The sequence below is a fragment of the Sipha flava genome, unplaced genomic scaffold (assembly GCF_003268045.1).
Source record: "Sipha flava isolate LNK unplaced genomic scaffold, YSA_version1 0_pilon_pilon, whole genome shotgun sequence".
In the NCBI taxonomy this organism is placed as follows: Eukaryota; Metazoa; Arthropoda; class Insecta; order Hemiptera; family Aphididae; genus Sipha; species Sipha flava.
Window position 1 is genome coordinate 5,311,613 of NW_020271713.1, and position 21,439 is coordinate 5,333,051.

General features: G+C 26.1%; 2 protein-coding genes across 3 annotated transcripts; one reads left to right on the top strand and one right to left on the bottom strand.

Annotated features, from left to right (window-relative positions):
* On the top strand, positions 1 to 8,005 carry LOC112694061 (ras-related protein Rap1). 2 transcript variants are annotated; one of them, XM_025569410.1, is made up of 5 exons: positions 1 to 117; positions 3,551 to 3,784; positions 6,442 to 6,570; positions 6,642 to 6,794; positions 7,388 to 8,005. In XM_025569410.1, exons 2-5 carry the CDS (start codon positions 3,602 to 3,604, stop codon positions 7,475 to 7,477), a joined length of 555 nt encoding a protein of 184 aa, XP_025425195.1. In that variant the 5' UTR covers positions 1 to 117; positions 3,551 to 3,601; the 3' UTR covers positions 7,478 to 8,005. The 2 variants fall into 2 exon arrangements, with proteins under 2 accessions (XP_025425195.1, XP_025425200.1); XM_025569415.1 differs by lacking the exon at positions 1 to 117 and adding an exon at positions 497 to 791.
* A 6,509-nt stretch (positions 8,006 to 14,514) lies between these two features.
* Positions 14,515 to 15,628, bottom strand: LOC112690695 (gastrula zinc finger protein XlCGF67.1-like). The gene is made up of 2 exons (XM_025564796.1): positions 15,511 to 15,628; positions 14,515 to 15,447 (listed from the first exon to the last, which is right to left on the bottom strand). The coding sequence occupies exon 2, from the start codon at positions 15,393 to 15,395 to the stop codon at positions 14,613 to 14,615; it is 783 nt and encodes a 260-aa protein (XP_025420581.1). The 5' UTR covers positions 15,396 to 15,447; positions 15,511 to 15,628; the 3' UTR covers positions 14,515 to 14,612.
* Positions 15,629 to 21,439: the final 5,811 nt, after the last annotated feature.

A 21,439-nucleotide genomic window follows, 5' to 3' on the forward strand; every position in this document is an offset into this window, starting at 1 on the left:
CCGCCGCCGCCGCCGCCGCCACCCCCCACCCCGCTCTACCGCCGGCTGCGTCCGCTTTGCATGGGACCGTCTTCTCCTGCTGCTGCCGTTGCTGCCGTCGCTCCGCACCCGTAACAGGTCAGTATCAACTCTTTTCGGTATTTCCGCGTCGTTGACGTTATTTCCGTCGCGACAATTACGTTTGCCGGCTTCGTTAACGGCGTCGTCGCGGATATTGTCAATCGCTATTCGTCGCACCCGCCCGGCCCGGCCCATCCGCCGTCGACGTTTCCGGTTGCCGGCTCCGTTCTCGACAATCGGTTTTTTTTTGTTTTTGTTTTCGATTTATTTCCACCGCCGCCACCGCGTTCCCAGCGTCGTCGTCAACGAACGGACGCCCGTCCGATCCACTAACCAGTGCACCGCCGACGTTCCAATGTCAACAATAGGATAACGCGAACGCGATATAGGTACTGCTGCGTAACAGAAAATCAATTATTTACTTCTGAATCGCGTGTACGCCACCGCGGAACTTGTTGCGATTTTTGATTTTTTTTTTCTCTCTCATCTCTCTCTTCCCCGCCCCTTTTCTCGACGACCGTCCGCTACGGCGACCGCGCACCGCCGCCGCCGCCGCCGCTCGCTCTCCGATCCGGTCAATCGCGGGCGCCTTATCAGCACGCCGAAACGCCGCCGTTTCGTTTCGTTCATCGTCGAGTGCGGTTGCGTTTAGCTCTCGCGTTTTCCTGCCGTCTCCTCGTCGGCACCCAACGGTCGAATCAATTGACTTCGCTCACTGCTTTCTGCCGCCGGTACGTACACAACCGTTCACACCTCTTGTTAACGGAAAACGTCCGCCGCCGAATTCCTTCCTCGTACCCCGCCCCTCTTCCATCGCCTATTACCCTTCGATCGTAGTCGTCACTTGGTAACAAATAATCGTTAGTTATCATCAATTATTTATATGAAAAGCGTACGCGATGCGCACTGATCAACACATCTCGTTAAGTAGCAGTCGCCCGTCGACACATCGCGTCATGGCTCCATAGTTCTCCGCCGAATTTTGTTAGGACGTACAGTTTTTTTTTTGTATATCTTAATTAGGTTAAGTAACGATGGTCTCTGGTGTGCCGCCCATGTAGAGGTTGTGATTTCCGAAAAGAAATTGTTTTAAAAGGTGTTTGCACGTCAAAAATCTTCATACTATTAACGCAAGCGATAAAGTAAAGTATACCCGAGTTGTTTATTCAAATACCTGCTGCATACACATTAAAACAATTGTTTTTACATTGTGTTTCTGACAATAATTTATTCATTTAATTAACTTAGGTTTTTAATTACATTTCTTGGTAATTGCTCTATCTGAAAAACATTTTCAAATCGATTTTCTTTTAGTTTTTCTCTTTATTTGTTCAACATTTAATTGGAATAAAATATTTTGATCGCATTAGTTTTTTTATTGTTTTTTTTTTTTTTTTTTTGTCCGTTGTTTAGATTATTAGAATATACCTAGTTCCATGATAAATAGACAATGAGTCACCAAATTATGACTCAATGATATTAGTCAACAATTATGTTAAAGTTTTCATTCAAAATTTATGCATTCAAGAATTATGTAAAAATCACTTATTATTTTAAAAACAATCATAATAATTGTACATGTATGGGTTTGTTTATTATATTAGTAAATAAATAAATGATTGACATATTGAAACAATATAAATTCTGAAAACATATTTGAATTTGTCATTAAGTTTACTTGAGATCAATTGGACCATAATTTAGATTTATATCTTCAACTTCTTTAATTTCAATTTCATTGCTTAAATATTGTATCCTCTGTTTAAAACAAAAGTATAGTATACTTTAAAACTTCTGTTTGTTTGAGCTCAAGTAGACTTTGCGAGGATAATAATTCTGTTTTAAGAATTCTTATTGTTTCAATTCATAAACCGTAATTATGAACAAAAAGTAGGTAGTATTTATTCCGTGTCATGTGTTATTGGCCAAGACAGCATTTATCAGTATCAAATCCTCTTAATAATACTTAAAATACTGTTTCTATTTTGTTCTTTTACCAATAATTATTATTTATTAAATCAAATGTAAGTATTTAAATTTTCCTAGGATTCATAAATTAGCCCTATTGTCATTAATTGGTCTCATTTATTATGCTAATTTGAATGATGGATATACATATTTAACCTTGCTACATATTTTACAGATTTTTTTTTTGTTAAACCAAACATGTATACGAGTGAATTTTAAACATATTCATAAAATAATTATTTATTTCTTATTGTTATGATAAAGATTTATCTAATCAGTTATTATTTAAATTTAAATAGGTATCTATTTTATTTGAAGCATTATAGTTATAATTAATTTTGGAAAATTATAAAGCTCTTTATGTAAGAACAATTCAACAATCCTTAGAGAATTTTTAAAATGAAGAATAATAAAATGAAGAAATAAAAATATGAATCTATATTTTAGGACCTGATAATAAATTGAGAGAATTACATTTACACGCAACTATCATTTGTAGAGCTGGTAATTATTAATTAGGACAATGATAATTGTGAATACTATTTTAAAGAAAGTCAAATATTTGTCACAGTTTATTTGATACAACAATTTTTTAGAAAAATAAAATGATGAAGGATAATTTGTAATAATTATTAAATATACACATCATATGACATTACTTTTATCAGAATGATCATTCCATGATTTTTTTTAGACACTTACTAAAATATTTGAAAAAGATAATTTTTTTAAAATAATTTAATTGAGGAAAATATTTTATAAATGTTAATTGTACATTGTATTTCATTAGATCCTGGTAAAGACCAACTTATTTATGTTTTTCTCTTAAATATATTACTAAGAATAGATTTTCCTTAGTTGATCAGTAAAAAAAATAGTTTCATTCTTATGCTTAATATGTCTTAAATTTGAACGTCTCAAATAATTATCATTCTTTATTTTACGTTCAAACAATAAAATATAATCAGGAAATAATTCTGAAAAATGATTGGTTTAAACAACAGATTTTTAATGCTTCTACATTTTATTCAATATATAAACAGATCATTAGGTTTTATCTACACATTGCAAATTATATATTATAATATAAGCAAGAAGCTATTATAACTAGTTGCCAAGTAAATTGAAATATTCACCATTGTTCTATCAATATTATTAGAGCTATCTAGCCATTTGATCTTTAATTAAACATTGAACTTTGTATGTAGACCACTTTAATTAAATGTTATCTACCAACATACAGAGTCCCAATAACACCTCCAAATTATATACTTTAGGTGCCTAAATATTTTTTTGTGTACATCATAGTTTCTTCTTTTTATTTCATGTATTGTTATTTTGATGAATAAAGACATTAGGTACCTATGTTTTCTGATACAAATTTATTTGAATGAAAACAGTTTCGTAAGATGATGTTTTTTTATTATTATTTCTTTGTATGTATACCTAATTCCTACTATTGAAATAATATTTAATTACAATATTTTGTGTTAATTATAGTTCCAATTTTTTTTTTTTTCAGTATCTAAAACAAAGTTAAAAAGGACCAATTTTCAAAAGCATTTAAAATAAAATGCGGGAATACAAAATAGTTGTTTTGGGTAGTGGCGGAGTTGGTAAATCTGCATTGACTGTGCAATTTGTGCAAGGTATATTTGTTGAAAAGTATGATCCAACAATAGAAGACAGTTACCGTAAACAAGTTGAAGTTGATGGACAACAATGTATGCTTGAAATACTTGACACTGCTGGAACAGTATGTATTTATATTTCAATTTTAAAATTAAAATCATGACACCAAATAACAATTAAAAATGATTTTTTTACTATTTTATGTTAAAATAAAATATACTTAAAACTAGCAATCAAAGCTAATCCTGTATAGATTATGGAATTATTCATTTTATTTTATATAATTCAAGATTAATATAATATAATGACCTAATACTAATAATCTTCTTTGAGAGTAATTGAGTTTATAAAGTGTTATATGTCAATAGTTAACTTCAGTATTTCTTATTGATTTCAAAATGGTACTTAATTTATTAAATTTGGTTTCACATTTGAGTTAAGATTATAGTTAATAGTCACTTCCAATTAGTCAAACTATAGCCAATATATTTATATACTGTACTTCCTAAAAAGTAATATCAAATATTTTTTTTACATTTTCAAATTTTTAATTAAATTATAATCTTTGTACTATACTAAATTTTTAAAAAACTTGATAATAATGATAAAATAAATATTTTTAATTTTAACAAATTACTGTACATATTTTTACCCGTATTTTTATTAATTTATTAGTAAGTATTTGTATAGTATTTAACAATTTAATTTTATATTAGTTAAAATATAAGGATATTTTATGTATGTTAACCATATGGTTCTAACAATTTTATATTATGCTATAAAACACTTTCAAACATTTACAGTATTCTATAAATAATTACCATCTGTCTACTATAAATAATAAAATAATCAAGTTATTTTTTTTTTTTTTTGTATTCAAATTATGTATCGTCCATTATGATTTTTATCAATTTCAAACATTCATAATAGGGTATTTTATGAAGTTTATTTTTAACAAATTGACTAAGTAAAAAGTAAAGTCCATTATTATCTATGAGAAGCTGAAATTAAATAAAATACCTTTTAATTCGAGGAGTTCGATTTTTACTTTATAAACAGTATGTATATATTATTATTATTACACATATATATCATAAACATTCATATATGGGGACACATTTCATTATGTTTTTTCAACTTAAATTATAAATAAGTAATTTATTTTTGCTGATTACACTATTAATCCATGTTACATTATTAATTAATAACAATAATTAATGTACAGTATGTCCCAGAAATCTCATATCACTCTTAGAATCTTGATAACAAATTAATATATTTAAATATGGTATTTTTAAATTATTAGTAAAAAAAAATTCTTTTTGAATAGCATTAGTTTTAAACTTTTTATGAAATTGAGTTTTACATTTTCATGATAACAATTATTTATCATATTTTTTAAAACAATTAGAAAATAATAAATAATAAAATTGAGTAAAAATTGACTAAATTAAAGAAAATTAATTAAATTAATATTATAATAATAATAAATATGTTGGCAATATTTATCACATTCTTAAATTATCAGTTTCAATTGGAATGTAGGTTTCTTTTTCTGTCTTCTTTTATTAAGTATTGAAGACATTTTTTAAAATATATCAGAAACATAGGTAAATTTTAATATTGCCTAGGTTCAAATTATTGAGTTACAAATAATAAAAGTTACCTTGAACATTCATAAACATAATGTTAATAAAATAATATCATTTTTATTTTCAAAATAGCAATTTTGAAGATACTACATTGTATAACTTTTTTTTAAATTTTAAAAATTTTATATAGAAAAAAATTAAAAAATTAAACTTATGCCATAGGAAATAGAAATTTTAATTAATTATGTGATTAAATCGCATTCAAATTTATTAATTTACTATGGAAATACTAAAGTATAATTTAGAAGCTTTGGGACAAACTTATTATTTCATTGCCAATGTACACAAGTATTTCTAAAAAAATATGTTATATATTCATTTAATATGAATCTAAATGAATTCAAATTAATAATTCAATTTTAGTATAATTGTTTATTATTATTAAAAGAAATATACTTAGTAAATAATAATGAAAACATCTAAGTGTTATGAACCAATAATCATTATTTATATAGACACTATAGAATAATATCTCTTAAGAATAATATATCTTATTATTTTAAATAATATTATATTGTTGCTATTTATACAAATATATTGTGAATTAGACTTTTGTCAGTATTAATAAATAAATAAAAATAAATAATATATTATAATATATTCTATAGAAACTATATTATTTAAATTTTTGAAAACTTCTAGTATATATAATAATTTAAAATAATAATACCAATTTATAATTGGAAAATGAGTTTAAAAAAAATGTATTGATCTTTCCAAATAGTATAATTTTATATTAATTATTTGAAGTAGGCATTAGCTATTTATTTTCCAAATATTAAAACTAATTAATTTTATCACCTTAATTATTTAATTAAAATATTTTTACAGAACTAATAAATTCACCTTTAAAAATAAATATTCGTTAATTTTATTTCAACAGTATTATTATTCTTAATTTTAAACTAATTGCCATTTAGTATAAATAAGGATAAAAATTAAATTTTGTAATATTTAACTATTTTAATTTTGATATTTGTTTAATTTAACTAATTATTGTAATACAAAATTAAGTTTTTAAATTAAATAGTTATTTATTTATATTTAAAATTCTCATTAAAAATTTTTAAATTACATTAAAATTTACTTAAATAAATTGTAAATTGTATTTAAAATTTACTGTTAACAGGAACAATTTACAGCAATGAGAGATTTATATATGAAAAACGGACAAGGATTTGTTCTTGTATACTCTATTACAGCACAATCAACATTTAATGATTTACAAGATTTAAGGGAACAAATATTAAGAGTTAAGGTATGTTTGTTATATTTTATTTAATTTATATTTTAATAAATGTATTACTGTTTTAAATAAAAATAAAATAGGATACTGATGATGTCCCAATGGTATTAGTGGGAAACAAGTGTGATTTAGAAGAAGAAAGAGTAGTTGGTAAAGAACATGGTGTAAATCTTGCTCGTCAATTTAATTGTGCTTTCATGGAAACTTCTGCTAAAGCAAAAATAAATGTCATTGATGTAAGTATTATAATATATGTTAGTTTAGCTATTTATTGTTTTCATTAGTTATGTTATTAGTTAATTTGATTTTTTCCATAATTTTTATTTTCATTCTTAATATAATTACATATATATATTTTTTTTTTTTAGAAACAACAAAGTGTGAGTATTTAATTAATTAATAAAAATAAATTTTTAGTAGTCAATTAATAAATAATTTGCGTTTTAATTAATATAACTGATTAATTCAGTGTTAAAATAAGACAAAAATTGTTGTTACTTAAAATATTTATTACTTAATTTTAATCATTGTGTTGTAATAATCTATGAATAAACAAAATAAATTACAGAATTAATTTAATTTACCTTAATGAATTCCAAATTGGTGAATAGAATTTTTAATCTATAATAAATACAAAACCATTATTATTTTATTAAAAAATATTGCTCTAAACAAATAATATTTTAAAATTAATTGAAAAAATGTTGTTTTATTGCATATTTACAAATATATATTTTCATTTGTAGATTTTAATTTTTATAAAATAAATCCAAATGTATGTATATACAATTATGAAGTGTTTAAAATATATTTTTTTTATTTGTTTTAGATATTTTACGACTTAGTGAGACAGATAAACAAAAAAAGTCCTGAAAAAAAACAGAAACAGAAAAAGAAGTCCCTGTGCGCTCTTCTTTAAGTAGCTTTATGATGAAACAACAATCAATGTCAACAATCCACGTAGAGAAAAATAAATATTTAACAATGTGGTAAAAATATTGTTTTATGAGTCAATGCTGAATTTGTTATTGCTTACTAATTTTTATCTTAAATGGCTAAATCGACTTTCCAAATTGCTTTTGTACTTTTTTTTTTTTTTTAATTTATAAGTACCTAATTATTATTATTATTTTATTGTTCATTATTGGATATCGCCAAATATTGTATTTTTTTTCTGAAGCCTGGATCTTTGTAAATACCATTAATTATTAAATACTTGCACAAGTTAACAACAATGTGTACTTGACCGTTTTTATTTGTAAATCTAACGTGTCAATAATTCCTTATTTTTCTAAGTGCATTTTTAAAACATTACTTTTTTTTCTATTTTTGAAATGTAATTAAATTAAATTGTCGATAGTTTTATTCTTATTACAGTTTTCCATAAAAGTGCCAACATATAGTTAAATGTATATTTCATCAATAAATATGATTTCTCTACTTAAAATTCTTAATAATCATTTATAACTTTTATTTCATAAATTATTTTGTGTTGATTATTTCTCCATAAAAAAAAAAAAAAACATTCTGATTGTATAATTGTGATTGTTTTGAAATTTATGCTGCCAATCAATAACTTAATTCTTGGTTGTTAAAATATCAGCTCATTAATTTTAAAATAAGCCGTGTATCAACCATGACAATAGATTGTTTGATTTATTAATTAACTAATAAAATAACACCATGAACTGAAATTTCCCATTGCATAATATTTATCTATACAAAGCTATTATTTATTCATTCTTCTGATAATAATTATTAAATATTTCCAATTTTTATAACTATTCCTAAGCATTAAAATTAGTTTTCCATTATTATTAATAACATATTAAACTTATGTCTGGATTACTAAACAAATAATCAACTAGCGTTACATGTTTTTCGTTTTTACATTTAATGTTTTTAAATTCCTGGGTTTTGAGTCTTAAGTAATAAAATTATATTAGCTATTATTATTAACTTATGTATACTTTGAATCCAATCTGAATATTGTATTTAGGCCCAAATCTAGTCTGAATATTATATTTTAATTGGTTTTTTTATTGATTGAGCTTAAGTGTATTATTGTATTATTAATTTCATTAATTGTTTTAAATCTCGTTTTCAATCATCCAGGGTTAAAAATAAACACCATTTATAAATACGATAGGTCTACCTGTTAAAACTTTATTGTATGCTTATCCTTCTCAATCACAATGTATTATAATACACATATTGAACTTAAAGTTAAATGAATACACTCAAATAAACATCAATCGAACTGTTTCAATATGACTTAATTCTTCATTTAGTTTATGTATATTTATATTTTCTTTTCGGTTAATTTTAATATCTATTTTAGCTGAAAACATTTATTTTATATGTACATTTGTGCAGTTATGTATTCAAATTCTACTCGTAAAACAATAGTTTTTCAAACAAAACATTGATTAAGCAATTCCTTATCCATGTATTGAGTTTAAAATTTAAACCTCATGGTATTCATTTTGTCTTAATAAACATCTTATATTTAAGTATTAAAATGGCGATAATAGCTATGTATTTTACCTGTATGTCTGACGCACAAATCTATTCATATGATAATGAACAAACATAATCATTGATAACAAAACAATAAACAGTTATTACACAATTTTACAACTACACAAGGTACTCATCAATATGTTTTGTGACTAAAATTATAAATTTATTTAAAAATTGTAATTCTTTTATTTTCTATAAAATATTTCCTTATTATTTATATACTGTGGTTCCTATAAACTACATTATGACTTGACGCTATAAAATTGATGTTTCTTAGACTAGTAACATTAGCGTTTAAATAAAATTCAGAATTATACGTTTTAAAATTATGATATATGTATTTTGACTTGTTAACAATTTTCAATTCTAATAGTTGTTTAATAAATATTAACTTAATAAATCCATAATTGTAAGGATATGCAAATACATATAGATAATAAATGAATGTTTATAAACTTAAATATAATTATATGTATATGTATATATGTATAATTATATGTATGTATTTATTAAAGAATTACAGATATGTAATTATAGGTACCATTTATGCATTTATATATTCATATATATAACACATATATTTGTAGGGCAATATTTAGTATTTACATTCATAGCATAATCCTTAATTCACATAATACGATAAAGTCTTAATTCTTCTAGAATAATACATTTGGATTAATAATTTACTTATTTTTGCTTATAAAAACCAAATAATTGGAACCAACTTTTAGACAATATTATTGTTAGTAGAATTAAAAAAACAAAAAAAAAAAAAAACATAATTATTGTATTAAAATATTCAATGTTCGTTGATGGTTAATTATTTATTTTACCATTACTTTTTTTTTAACATATCTCTTTATAAACGTGTACATGTTTATATTGATTATTTATTTTCTATCTAATTAAAAATATTACAATTAATACAAAAATAAATATTCTTCAAATGATAGAGAAACTGTCAGAAAAAATCTCTTAATTCAATCCATTAATATGGTTTTCTTAATAAAATGTTTTAAATGTTCTTCATGTTGTTAAAACAGAGGACCAACTCATATTAAGTAAAACGTATTAAGTGTGTTCTCTAATTGTAATGTGTAATATTGCATAATATATATATTGTTAAATCCATTTTTAATAATTTATTATTTAAAATCATATTTTATACATCTACTATACATACATATATTATTTTTATTTACCAATTTATTGTTTATTTTATTATTATTATTATAATCATTATATTTTTTTTTTTTTACCTAGTTTAGTATCTAAAAGTAAATTATATGAAAACGAATATATTGGACCCAAGTTACTATGAATGTGAATGAATAACAGTAATAATAATGATAGTTCATTTTATGTTTTCTTTTATATAATAATCAAACAACTAGTAGGTGTGTTTATTGTACAACATATATTAGTACACAGGCACCCTACTGTAGTTCCATTTTTTTTATGTTATCTGTATCTTATTATTATTATTATTATTATTATTATTATTTTTATGAATGAGATTACACTCGTGAAATAGTGTAAAATTGCAATTAATAAAATAATACTATGTCTATTTCTATGTATGTAATTACACAAGGTGTTTTTAATCTTATTTTTAATTGTTTGTTTATATATATGTTTCAATTCTAAAAAAATTTCACATAATTCCTTTTCCTTAATTTTATCAATTTTATTGTTTTTGTAGTTTATACATGCTTATATATATATATATATATATATATATATTGTAGTAAATTACTTTTAAAAATTATTCTGTGTATACTAGGGTTGTCCAGTGTTAAAACTATTTTCTTAAGTATTTTTTTTTTTTTTTTTGGTTTTAGCATTATTTTGCAGTTTGAGTCATTTAACAATTATGATAACAAATCATATTCTCATCCCTTAAGTAGTTCTGATATATAAATTAAAAACTTCATTTTCATAATATTACAAAATAGCCACTTAATAGAACAGGTTATTATGCCTGTTATGGTTGTTAATTATTTATGCAAAAGCATTATAGACAGTTAAATTTGATGTGTAATTATAATATAATGAATATAAATATAGTTAATAATAGGCACAAAATGTTAGGTATTATTTATTGTTCATATTCTAAGCTGCAATACTAAAAACATCAATGATATTCAATAAGATTTTGCCCATAAGACACAATGCAATCATATAAGCAAATAATTTAGATAAATAGTAGATATTCAGTAATAATCAATGAAGTTGTATGGCACAACATATAACAATATAATAATAATTTGGTTTGCTTAATAGGCACAAAATATTAATAATTAGATTTGTGGAATACCGTACAATAATTTAGAATAATAAATAATGATTATAAATTTGGACATAAAATGGGGTTTTATATCAATGGGGTTTTAATAATAAAGCACAATATAATAATAATTTGGTTTAGCTCGTCAGCCTTTATCTGTTAACTTATATTCACAACAATATGCAACAATGAAAACAACAACACTTAAAACATACAATCAAGTGATTTTTTTCTAGAGATCGCTAGTAAGTGATCTCCCTAGATTAACCCAGACAGAATATTACGAGAAGCAAGATAATTGCATTATATACCACTTACAGGATAATCTATTCACCAAAGAAACACACTCGTACAACACAACATATGGAGAAAACAACGTGGTGTCTGAGATAAATGAAGACACAAACACAATAATACATAAGTACTATCGATAGACTTGTCGCGTCGATGGATTGATAGGTTTGTGTTATTTACAATACAGCATTTCTCATTCAGTAAATCTTGTTGTCGAAAGGGAACAATAGAAAACTATTTTCCAACCACTTTCTGACTGTACAATCAAATTAATTATAATATTTTCCCCAAAATCCAAGTACTTCATAGTACCACTTACAAATATTCAGAATAATTTTTTTTTGTTCTTGGCTACAAAGGATTGACAAAATAACTGCAATTATGTATGTCATTGTGCTTGATCGATATCGCTTACAAAACACATACATGCGAGCAAAGTAACGTAATTTTATCAATAATATGAAAACCAAATCCAGCATCTAATTATCATGGGCGTCCCCAGGGGGGGAAGACGGGGCACTTGCCCCCCTTGGAATAATGTTATTTCCACAGAAATTGGTAAAATTCCAATTTATATTTAATGAAAAAGAATGATGTATAATAATATTTTTTAATGTTTTAATTGTAATAATAATACCTACCTAACTGTAATGTTTTAATTCATAATTTTAATAATGACGAAATATAATAATTTACTATAAATAAAATGTATAAAAAAATTTTCATTTATTTTTTAAATAAATTTTGCCCCCCCCCCCCTAGAAAAATGTCTGGGGACGCCCATGCTATTTATGGTTGATGCACTTTGACGAATAATTTTTAGCTGATCATGGGCGTATTATGTAGAGATAGATTATAGGCGTATGACATGAAAGGCATGTACGAGTATATATATATTTGTAAATCATTCCAAAGACGGGTATCAATACAATATTCTCCACTTTTCACGATCCTGAACGTCCTCTTTCAACTGTTCAAAAAGTTTTCTTTGTGCAATATCCGTAAGCATACCAAATTTTCTTCTTCCTCTCGATTACGATCCTTCTATTTTTCCTTCCATTATTCTTCTTTGCAAACAGTCTCTTCCCAAGATGTGACCAAGCCAACTTACTTTTCTCTTTCTTATTGTCTTCAATATTACTCTTTCTTCATCCAATCTTCTAAGTATTTCTTCATTCCTTATTTTGTCCGACCATTTGATGCTCTCTACTTTTCTCTACAACCATATTTCAAAACTCTCCAAGTACTTCTCTTCCTTCTTTCTCAGTGACCATTTTTAGCTCCATGCAACACTACGCTCCAAACGTAATACTTTGCAATTCTTTTTCTCAACTTCAGTGGTATTCTTATCGCAATCAGTAGATGCTTCACCTTCTAAAATGCTGCTAGTATAGCTTGATCATCCGCATATTTAATGTTTTTTAAGTTTTCTTCGCCAATTTTGATTTCAGGTATATTATTCAACGCTTCTTCTAATAGTTTTTCAGCGTAAAGATTAAATAGTGCTGGCGACATATAACATACTTGTCTCACACCTTTTCCAATGGTTATTTCTTCAGTTTCTTCGTTTTATACTCTCACTACTACCTTCCGTCTTTTGTACAGCTCTTTTATTAATCTCCTGTTTTTTCAGTTCAATTCAATATTTTTCAGCACTCGTAAGAATATGTTACATTCCTCTCGATTAAATGCTTTCTCTCAATCTATGAATCACGCATACTAATCCTTGTTTAAGTCCATCATTCTTTCTGCTATCATTCTCATACATACTATTGCATCTCTCATTCCTTTAATTAATGGAGGGCTTAGACTCCCCAACAAAAATGTTGTGTCCTTATTCTACTAAAACTGTCACCATTTATTTACATAATCTATTATTTAGTTCTTCTAAATATACTTTATTTTTAATATTATTTTTCCAATGGGGATGGTAATTTCATTTTAATATGCCACCCGAAACAGTACTTCAAATATTAAGTCTATAAAATTATAAAGTATAAAGTGAAAATTATAGTTGACATGTAGTTCAATGCATACATCAAATAATTAATAATTATTAATTATACTTCAGTTATTATAAGATAAATATTTAAAAGTTAATATTATACTAATTATTATAATAAAACTTTATTGTGCAAAATGCGACGCTCTTACGTATGTGGAAATACGGAGTATGTTCATGACTTTTTTTACTCCTCGTGTACTAAAGGCCCTAATACCAACAGCACTTGGAACAAGCAAACTCACTTACCCCACTACCACTAAATCCGGAACAGCGTATTACGGAAGCATACAGTTCATTTGGTTCGAAAATAAGAACTGTAATTTTACACCGAAATACTTGTATAGAGATACCTGTAATTGTATAGAATTTGAAAATCAGCTAAAATAACTTGCATAGAATTGTGCTCTACTACAAGCTATCAACATAAAAAAAACACAAAGTCTGCAATATTTTCAATTAAATTAATCTAAATTAAATATTTCAGAACTACTCATTATTATTATTATTATCAATATATCTAAGACAATAAACCTTGAGCTAAAGTATGCTAAAATACACTGAAATAAAATATTGTCCAACAATAATATCATTTCACCAAAGATTCTGCTCAAATGTTGATAGACTATAACTTAGCCTCATATAAAAATTAAAATAAATCTATTATCAATTTATTTTACGATACATCCTTTAAGTGTATAATGTATTATATTAAGAAATAAAAATAATTCTCATACCTAATTGTATTAGTTCAATAAAAAATTTAAATAGTTAAAACTCAATAATTATAGAAGAAATATTTAAATGTTAATGCTACATTAAATAGGTATTTATAATAATAAAACGCCAGTAAGCAAAAAAATTGTTTATTGCAAATAATACACGAAATGTTTTAACATTGGATTATATGAGGACATAACAAAGGTTATAACAAAAAAAGGAATGGCATCAGACACACGTCGAACGAAAATCTAGTGGCTGTGAATGAGTACCCATCGAACGGCATGTACAGGCGTGTCTCTGGTATGGATTTTCAAACGTACAATATTTTAAGTTACCTCTTCGAGTAAAAGACGTCCGGCAACCCTCACATGAATAAGGAATTTCTCCGGAGTGAACTTGCGTATGTTTTCTCAAATTACTCATAAAAGAAAACTTTTTGGGACATAACTCGCACGCAAAAGCTTTTTCTCGGGTGTGAAACCGTCTATGAGCTATCAAAATGTTCTCCGAAGAGTATTTCTTCGTACACATGTCGCACGCATAAGGTTTTTCTACAGGGTGAACTCGCATATGTATTTTCAATTCACCATTCGTAAAAAATTTCTCTGGGCATACGTTACACGAAAAAGATTTTATTCCGGTATGAACACGCCTATGATCTCTCAATTGACTCCTCCAAGAAAATTTCTCCGGACATAGCTCACACGAAAAAGGTTGTTCTCCGGTGTGTTCTCGTCCGTGAGATATCAAAATCTTCTTCGAAGGAAATGACTTCAGGCATACGTCGCATGAATTCGGAATTTTTTCAGCGTGAACTCGTAAATGCATTTTCAAATCGTTATCCAACAAAAATTTCTTCGGACAGAACTTACATGAATAATGTATTTCTCCAGGGTGAATAAGCATGTGCTGGGACAATTCGCTATCAGTATAAAACTTCTTTTTACAAATAGCACATGAAAGTATTTTTCGTGGTGCTCTTCCACTATTTTGATGCGATAGATCCATCAGGATACCGGTGAAATGTTATTTCAGTTGAACTCGGTTTGATACAAGGTGGCTGAGAAAAAGTACAGAATGTGAATTTTTAAGATTTACAATTAGACAAATATTGTTACAATACTTATTCATGCCACAAACATGGACGTTGTAATCATATGTTGTGCATTATCATTTTCATGCCTGCGCAACGTTTCGTATCGTGCGTTCCGCAGCTTGTTCGACAATGGCGTCTATCTTGACAAGTTGATATGCTGATATCTTGAAGCTGTTCTCCCGGCGCGTGCATGCGATCGTTACGCTGTTTTTGTCAAGATTTTTTGATGCAATTATCTTTCAATTAAACCTTTGGTTTCTTTGTTCGTCTCATGTTTTCACGCTTTTTCGGTTATGTTTTACCAGAACCAGATCTATGAGGGGGAAGTCGGGGATTTATTCACGGGCTTATGACTTTCGTGGACGTATTTTCAAAGTTTTAAATTGAAACTCATCACTACAAAATAATTAAATAAAAATTTTAAAAGAAATGTGTAATAATAGGCATGGGAATAAAATTATTTTATTTTTAACCGTAATAAGTAATAATTAGGGCTCAGGAGTTAAAGCATTTGCTTATTTTTATGGATTGACTTAAAATGTAGCGGAGTGCTATAAAAGTGAACGTCAAGTTATAACACGTACAATTATGAAATTTGAAAGTGCCTTTTTTTTGCTTTTTTCAGCAATTTTTTTAAAAAATGCTTATTTCCAGTTTTTCTAATTATTTTTGCTTATTTGACCAGCTTTTTTTTACGTTTTTATAGTTTTCTCCTGCAAAGTCATTTTTGATAGAATTAAAAATAAAAATAATTCTTATCTACGTTTTCACGTAGTTCGTCGCCGTCCGAGGCATCGTTGTAGTGTTAACAAAGATATTCCAACGCTGAAAATAGAGCTGAGTGTCAAACGTCAGAATGATAAAAAAATAGAAGGAACAGATTACATTTTATTTTTCAGAAAAACCTATGTTTTACATCCATCCCAAAGTTACCATCCAACAAAAGTACCTAACTGATTTTCAGATATTGATGTCTCACTTCTTATTCTCTTCTCTATATTCTTTCCCAAAATCTTTATACTATGATGAGTCAGCTTTATTCCTCTATAGTTCCCACGTTTCAGTATATCTCTTTAGTTTCACAAAATTATCAATATTATTAGATTTATTAAGCTGTATGTAGTAAAATAATAATAATAAATACTAATTCTGGTCATCTCCTTAAAATGGGCGTACATTTTTAATTTACCCCGGGTGTTAAAAGTGAATATCCGGCCCTGTGTTTTACGTATTATTAAAAATCATTGTGTTAGAGCCACCCATTATTTCATAATTCCGTATTTTTATCAATATTATTGATAGTGTAGAATAGATATTGAGGGATTGTACAATTACATTGAATAAATCAAATAGGATTAAAATTTTATTTTACATAATACATCACACGGAAAAAAATTACTAGTATTTTATAGTTAAAATAAATACAGTTATATTTACCGATTTTTGGTTATTATAACAAAACGAGTGTAGTTTCAATAACTATAATAATATAGTAACATTATAAATAAATAATACAATTAAACTATCTATAATAATGATTGATTTTACAAATTATTATAGAAAAATTTTATAACTATAAAATGTAGTCAAAATAATAAAAATTATAGTTGGCAAAGATAATGTTACTATTATTTATAGTAGGATCAACTATAAAAATATGTTGGTTCATATTTTGAGGTTATCAACATGGATTGTTATTTGTTCCGATTAATTACATTTTAGTTTTCATACGTGCTTGAGATCACTTTGTTTAAATTAAGTTTTTAATAGTTTTATTTTCAAAATTATTCAAAATTATTCAAAATTAAATTGAATACAGTTTTCATGTATGTACATTTTACACTATAATATTTTATTGCAGTGGAGTAGCCAAGAGAGGCTATGGTCCATGGTTGATTGTTTATGGGTGGTAAAAAAATATCACCTGGGCGTTTAAATACCATATTTAATATTACTGTCGCCTATTTTTTCTTAGCTATGCCACTGTTTTATTAATAAGGTAACTTGCAGCCTATATTATTATATTATTTGAAAAGATTATGAAGATTCTCTTATTTGGTTAAAAATTCAAGTCGAACCTGAAAGTGTTCTTCATAAACTTTGAAATGAAACGTCTCAATGTAGGCTTGAATTTCATAAAAAATAACAATATGATGAACATATATCCAGCGTTGAAAAAATTCACTAGTCATTACCTTATTAGTACCTATTGTTTACAAGTTAGTTAATTTTTAAGTTTTTTACTTACCAACCAAAATAAATTGAATTAAATACTTAAATTACAATGTAATACTATTTTTATAGGTTGATGTAGATTTTGCTCATTTGTATCCAGATAAAATAATGTGATTCTTTCAAAAATTTGAAACGTTCAAAAACAAGTTAAAAATATAGGTACCTCAGTAAAAATTGTATTAATATGGGTTTACAAGGATTAGAACTTTCCAAAATACTTGAAACTCCTTTAAAATCTGGCAAGTGTACCTGATTTATTGTAATAAATTGACTAATATTTCATTTGAAATTAAAAAATTTACAAAAGATGATGATTTGGCTGCATTCAAACTAATTCCATTTTTATTATCACCAGTTAATGTTGTTTTTAACAATAAAAAAATTCTTAGACCATCAAAAATTGAACAATTGCATGCTTTTATTGTGAACTTACAGGTAATTTATTATAGTTAATAAGTAATGGTTAATTATTATTATTTGTATTTTATATTTCAGAATGTTAATGAAATGAAAACTATGCATAGATAAAATATAGCTTCAGTATTAAATTTGGGTATGACTGTACAACCCTATGTTGTTGTTGTTGGAAATATTAATGAAACAGACAGTTCTATGCAGTATTTCACTATAGTTGATGACGTTCATTTTCAACTGAAAAATTTAAATAAAAAATTGAATACACAGTACTTTGACAAACATTTTCAAGCTTTTAATGTAATGTCCACACAAAATTTAATATGCATTTCCTTAACTAATTTAGAAAACATTTACCCTACTCATCTTTGTAATATTTCTAATGGGTTACCATTTATACCATTAAAATTATAAGCATATGTTTAATTAAAAAAAAATATTCAAAATATGTTTACCTAATTATTATTATATTATATTTTATACACATATTTTGATTACTATTTTATGTATGTAAATATTTAATAAATTATAATTTTGTAATACAACACATTTTCAAATATATTTTGTTATTAACTATTATTTTATGTACCTACCTTAATACCTTTTACCCCTACCTTAAATATTATCATTGATTATAAATTTATTTTAAATATTTATAATCAATGTTATTATGTCAAATTTTCAACTTTAAAAATATGGTAAGAACAACAATTCATTTAGTTATTTTTAATAATGTTAAAATCATTAAAAACTATAATTTTCATATAAGGATAACTATTCATTTAATTGGATTAACAAGATTGTAAAATTTAATACAATAGTTAAATCAACTAAAATGTATAGTTAATAAATAGTAGTCAATTTTATAGTTGAAATAACAATAATTATCTTACTAAAAAAAATTAGTTATTTTCACTAGAATTATAGTTGTCACATATATAACTATAAATTATGATTAATTTTATCATAAAAACAGTCAAAATAACTAATTTTTTTCCCCGTGCATATTATTGGATATGATACCGTGCAAAATCACAATATTATATTTATTGATATTGGTAACTTCAAAAATGTTCAATAAATTCACAAAATATGTAGGTAGCATCCATTGGCAGAAAATCCTATGGTCATCTGGTTCGTCATTCATAGAAAGTTTACTCATATTCCATGATTATATTGTGCTCTTCGTTTATATCTCATTTTCAGTCTTCTCTCTTTTTTTTTTTTATTGGACTTTTGGTTGAGTCCAAATGTTACCACGATAAAATTAATTCAGTATCATTAAAATACCTACATTTTAAAAATAATGATTATTTTAAATTTATGATTTACACTGGTGCATACTACTTGCGTCCGAGATTATTATCAGTAGGTAATTCGCGTCCCACCAAAAAAGGTCATAACCTATTTGCGTTCTTTTGTACCTTTTGAGACAGCTAAGTTGCGTCCCAGCACAAATAAGTCATAAACATAAAATAAAATAAGTATTACAAGTATTTAATCACATTTAAATAAATAAAATTATACAAGCTATTTACAGATTGTGTAAAAACATATTTATTATTATTAATAAAAACAGATCAAATTGTCAACTGTCAAAAAAATAGAAAATTAGATAAATTATAAAACTATTAATTACTTATTTAAAATAATGTTGACTGAAATTTGAGTGAAACGTTTTTTAAATATATAAAAGCAGAATTTGTTTTTTCTTTGAATTTTTTTATTTCATTATTTAAATAGTCTAATAAGATGAATTTAATTTGGAATGAAATGCTTCACATGCGTTTGTTGTTCGTTGTACACTAAACGAACATTATGCCAACATACTTGGAGGAAATTGAGCATTTTCAGATATCAGATATATAATTGTCTAATATGTAGTCAGTAAGTTCTAAACATTTTTCTGGAGCGATTGGAATGATTTTATAGACAAATACGTCACTTAACATTTCTGGAGGTAAAAATGTAAGACCGAAACAAATTCTAAGAAATAAACCTATTACTGATTTATTTTTATATTCATTTGCCTATCCAATATTTTGTATATATTTTTTTTCTTTTACTTCAATTTCAAGCATTTTATGGTAACTGAACTTATATTCTTCAATAATATAGAATTCTTTTTTTGCGCACAATTTGAAGCTAAACATTTTCTCCATTTTAAATCGTTTAAATTAAAATATAGTAATTATTTTAATTCGAGACCACGAACACTGTTGAACGGAAAGCGTGAACATGTACTGAAAAATGTATAGTGCAAGATATTTTATGTTATTCTGATCGATTATAATATACGATATACCTATTAATCAAATGAGCTCTCTGGTCTCTTAGTTTTTTAAAGCATTCATTTTTAAATACGGCTCGAAAATTGTTTGGCGACAAACGGACATTGTCATGGTACATAATTAATTTTATCTCACTGAAACTCTATAATAGCTGATAATATTAATTTATCGATAGTCGCAGATATTATATAAAATACACACAATTTACACATACATGATTATTGTAAAACATAATATTTATGGACGCATCTCGGTCGTGACTTTTATAGCAGGTTAGAAAAATAATATGGTCGAGTTGCGTCCCCAAGACAGGACGCAAGTTACCTGTTGAATTTACTACCTGAAAAATATACCTTTTTGGGGGAAGCAAGTAGTATGCAGCCGTATACACTACTACAGCGGTTCTCAAAATTTTTTTCGCGTATCACTTGAGTATATTACCAATCAATCACGTACCAATAATGATTAAAAATAGAACCATACAAAATTCATGCACTTAAATACATTTATTTTAAATAAAAAGGCAGTAAAATACTAAAATAAAATTATTATTTATTTATTAATACAAATTTATTAGTGTTTTTAAATTAATATACGAGTTAAATATTGAATTTTTAATTTCCGTTCTGCCACCACCCGACCTTTCACGTATCACCATGAAGTCTTTCACGTATCATTAGAGGTACGCGTACCACAGTTTGAGAACCGCTGCACTACTACACTGACCCTATTAAACATGCATGAATTATAGATTAGTCAACATAGCTAATATACGAATATTTTCAACTGTATATTATATGTATGTAAGTTTAGGGGAAATTAATATTGTACAAACTATTGTAAATACACGATTTAATTAACTCAATATTGATCGTGTAGGGTCCGCATAACTGGACCGCTCTTCGAGTAAAACAAGCTTATAATACATCTGGTGTATTTTAATGTCGTAATATGAAATATAATATTTGAAGTTCTAATTTAACCAATATCATGCTGAATAATCAAAGAATTATTAA

Excerpts from the sequence above, each read along its gene's own strand:
- LOC112690695 (XM_025564796.1), bottom strand. The coding sequence starts at position 15,395 with ATGGATCTATCGCATCAAAATAGTGGAAGAGCACCACGAAAAATACTT.
- LOC112694061 (XM_025569410.1), top strand. The coding sequence starts at position 3,602 with ATGCGGGAATACAAAATAGTTGTTTTGGGTAGTGGCGGAGTTGGTAAA. Across the intron at positions 3,785-6,441 it reads TACTTGACACTGCTGGAACA|GAACAATTTACAGCAATGAG; the intron begins GTATGTATTTAT and ends TACTGTTAACAG. Across the intron at positions 6,571-6,641 it reads AACAAATATTAAGAGTTAAG|GATACTGATGATGTCCCAAT; the intron begins GTATGTTTGTTA and ends AAAATAAAATAG.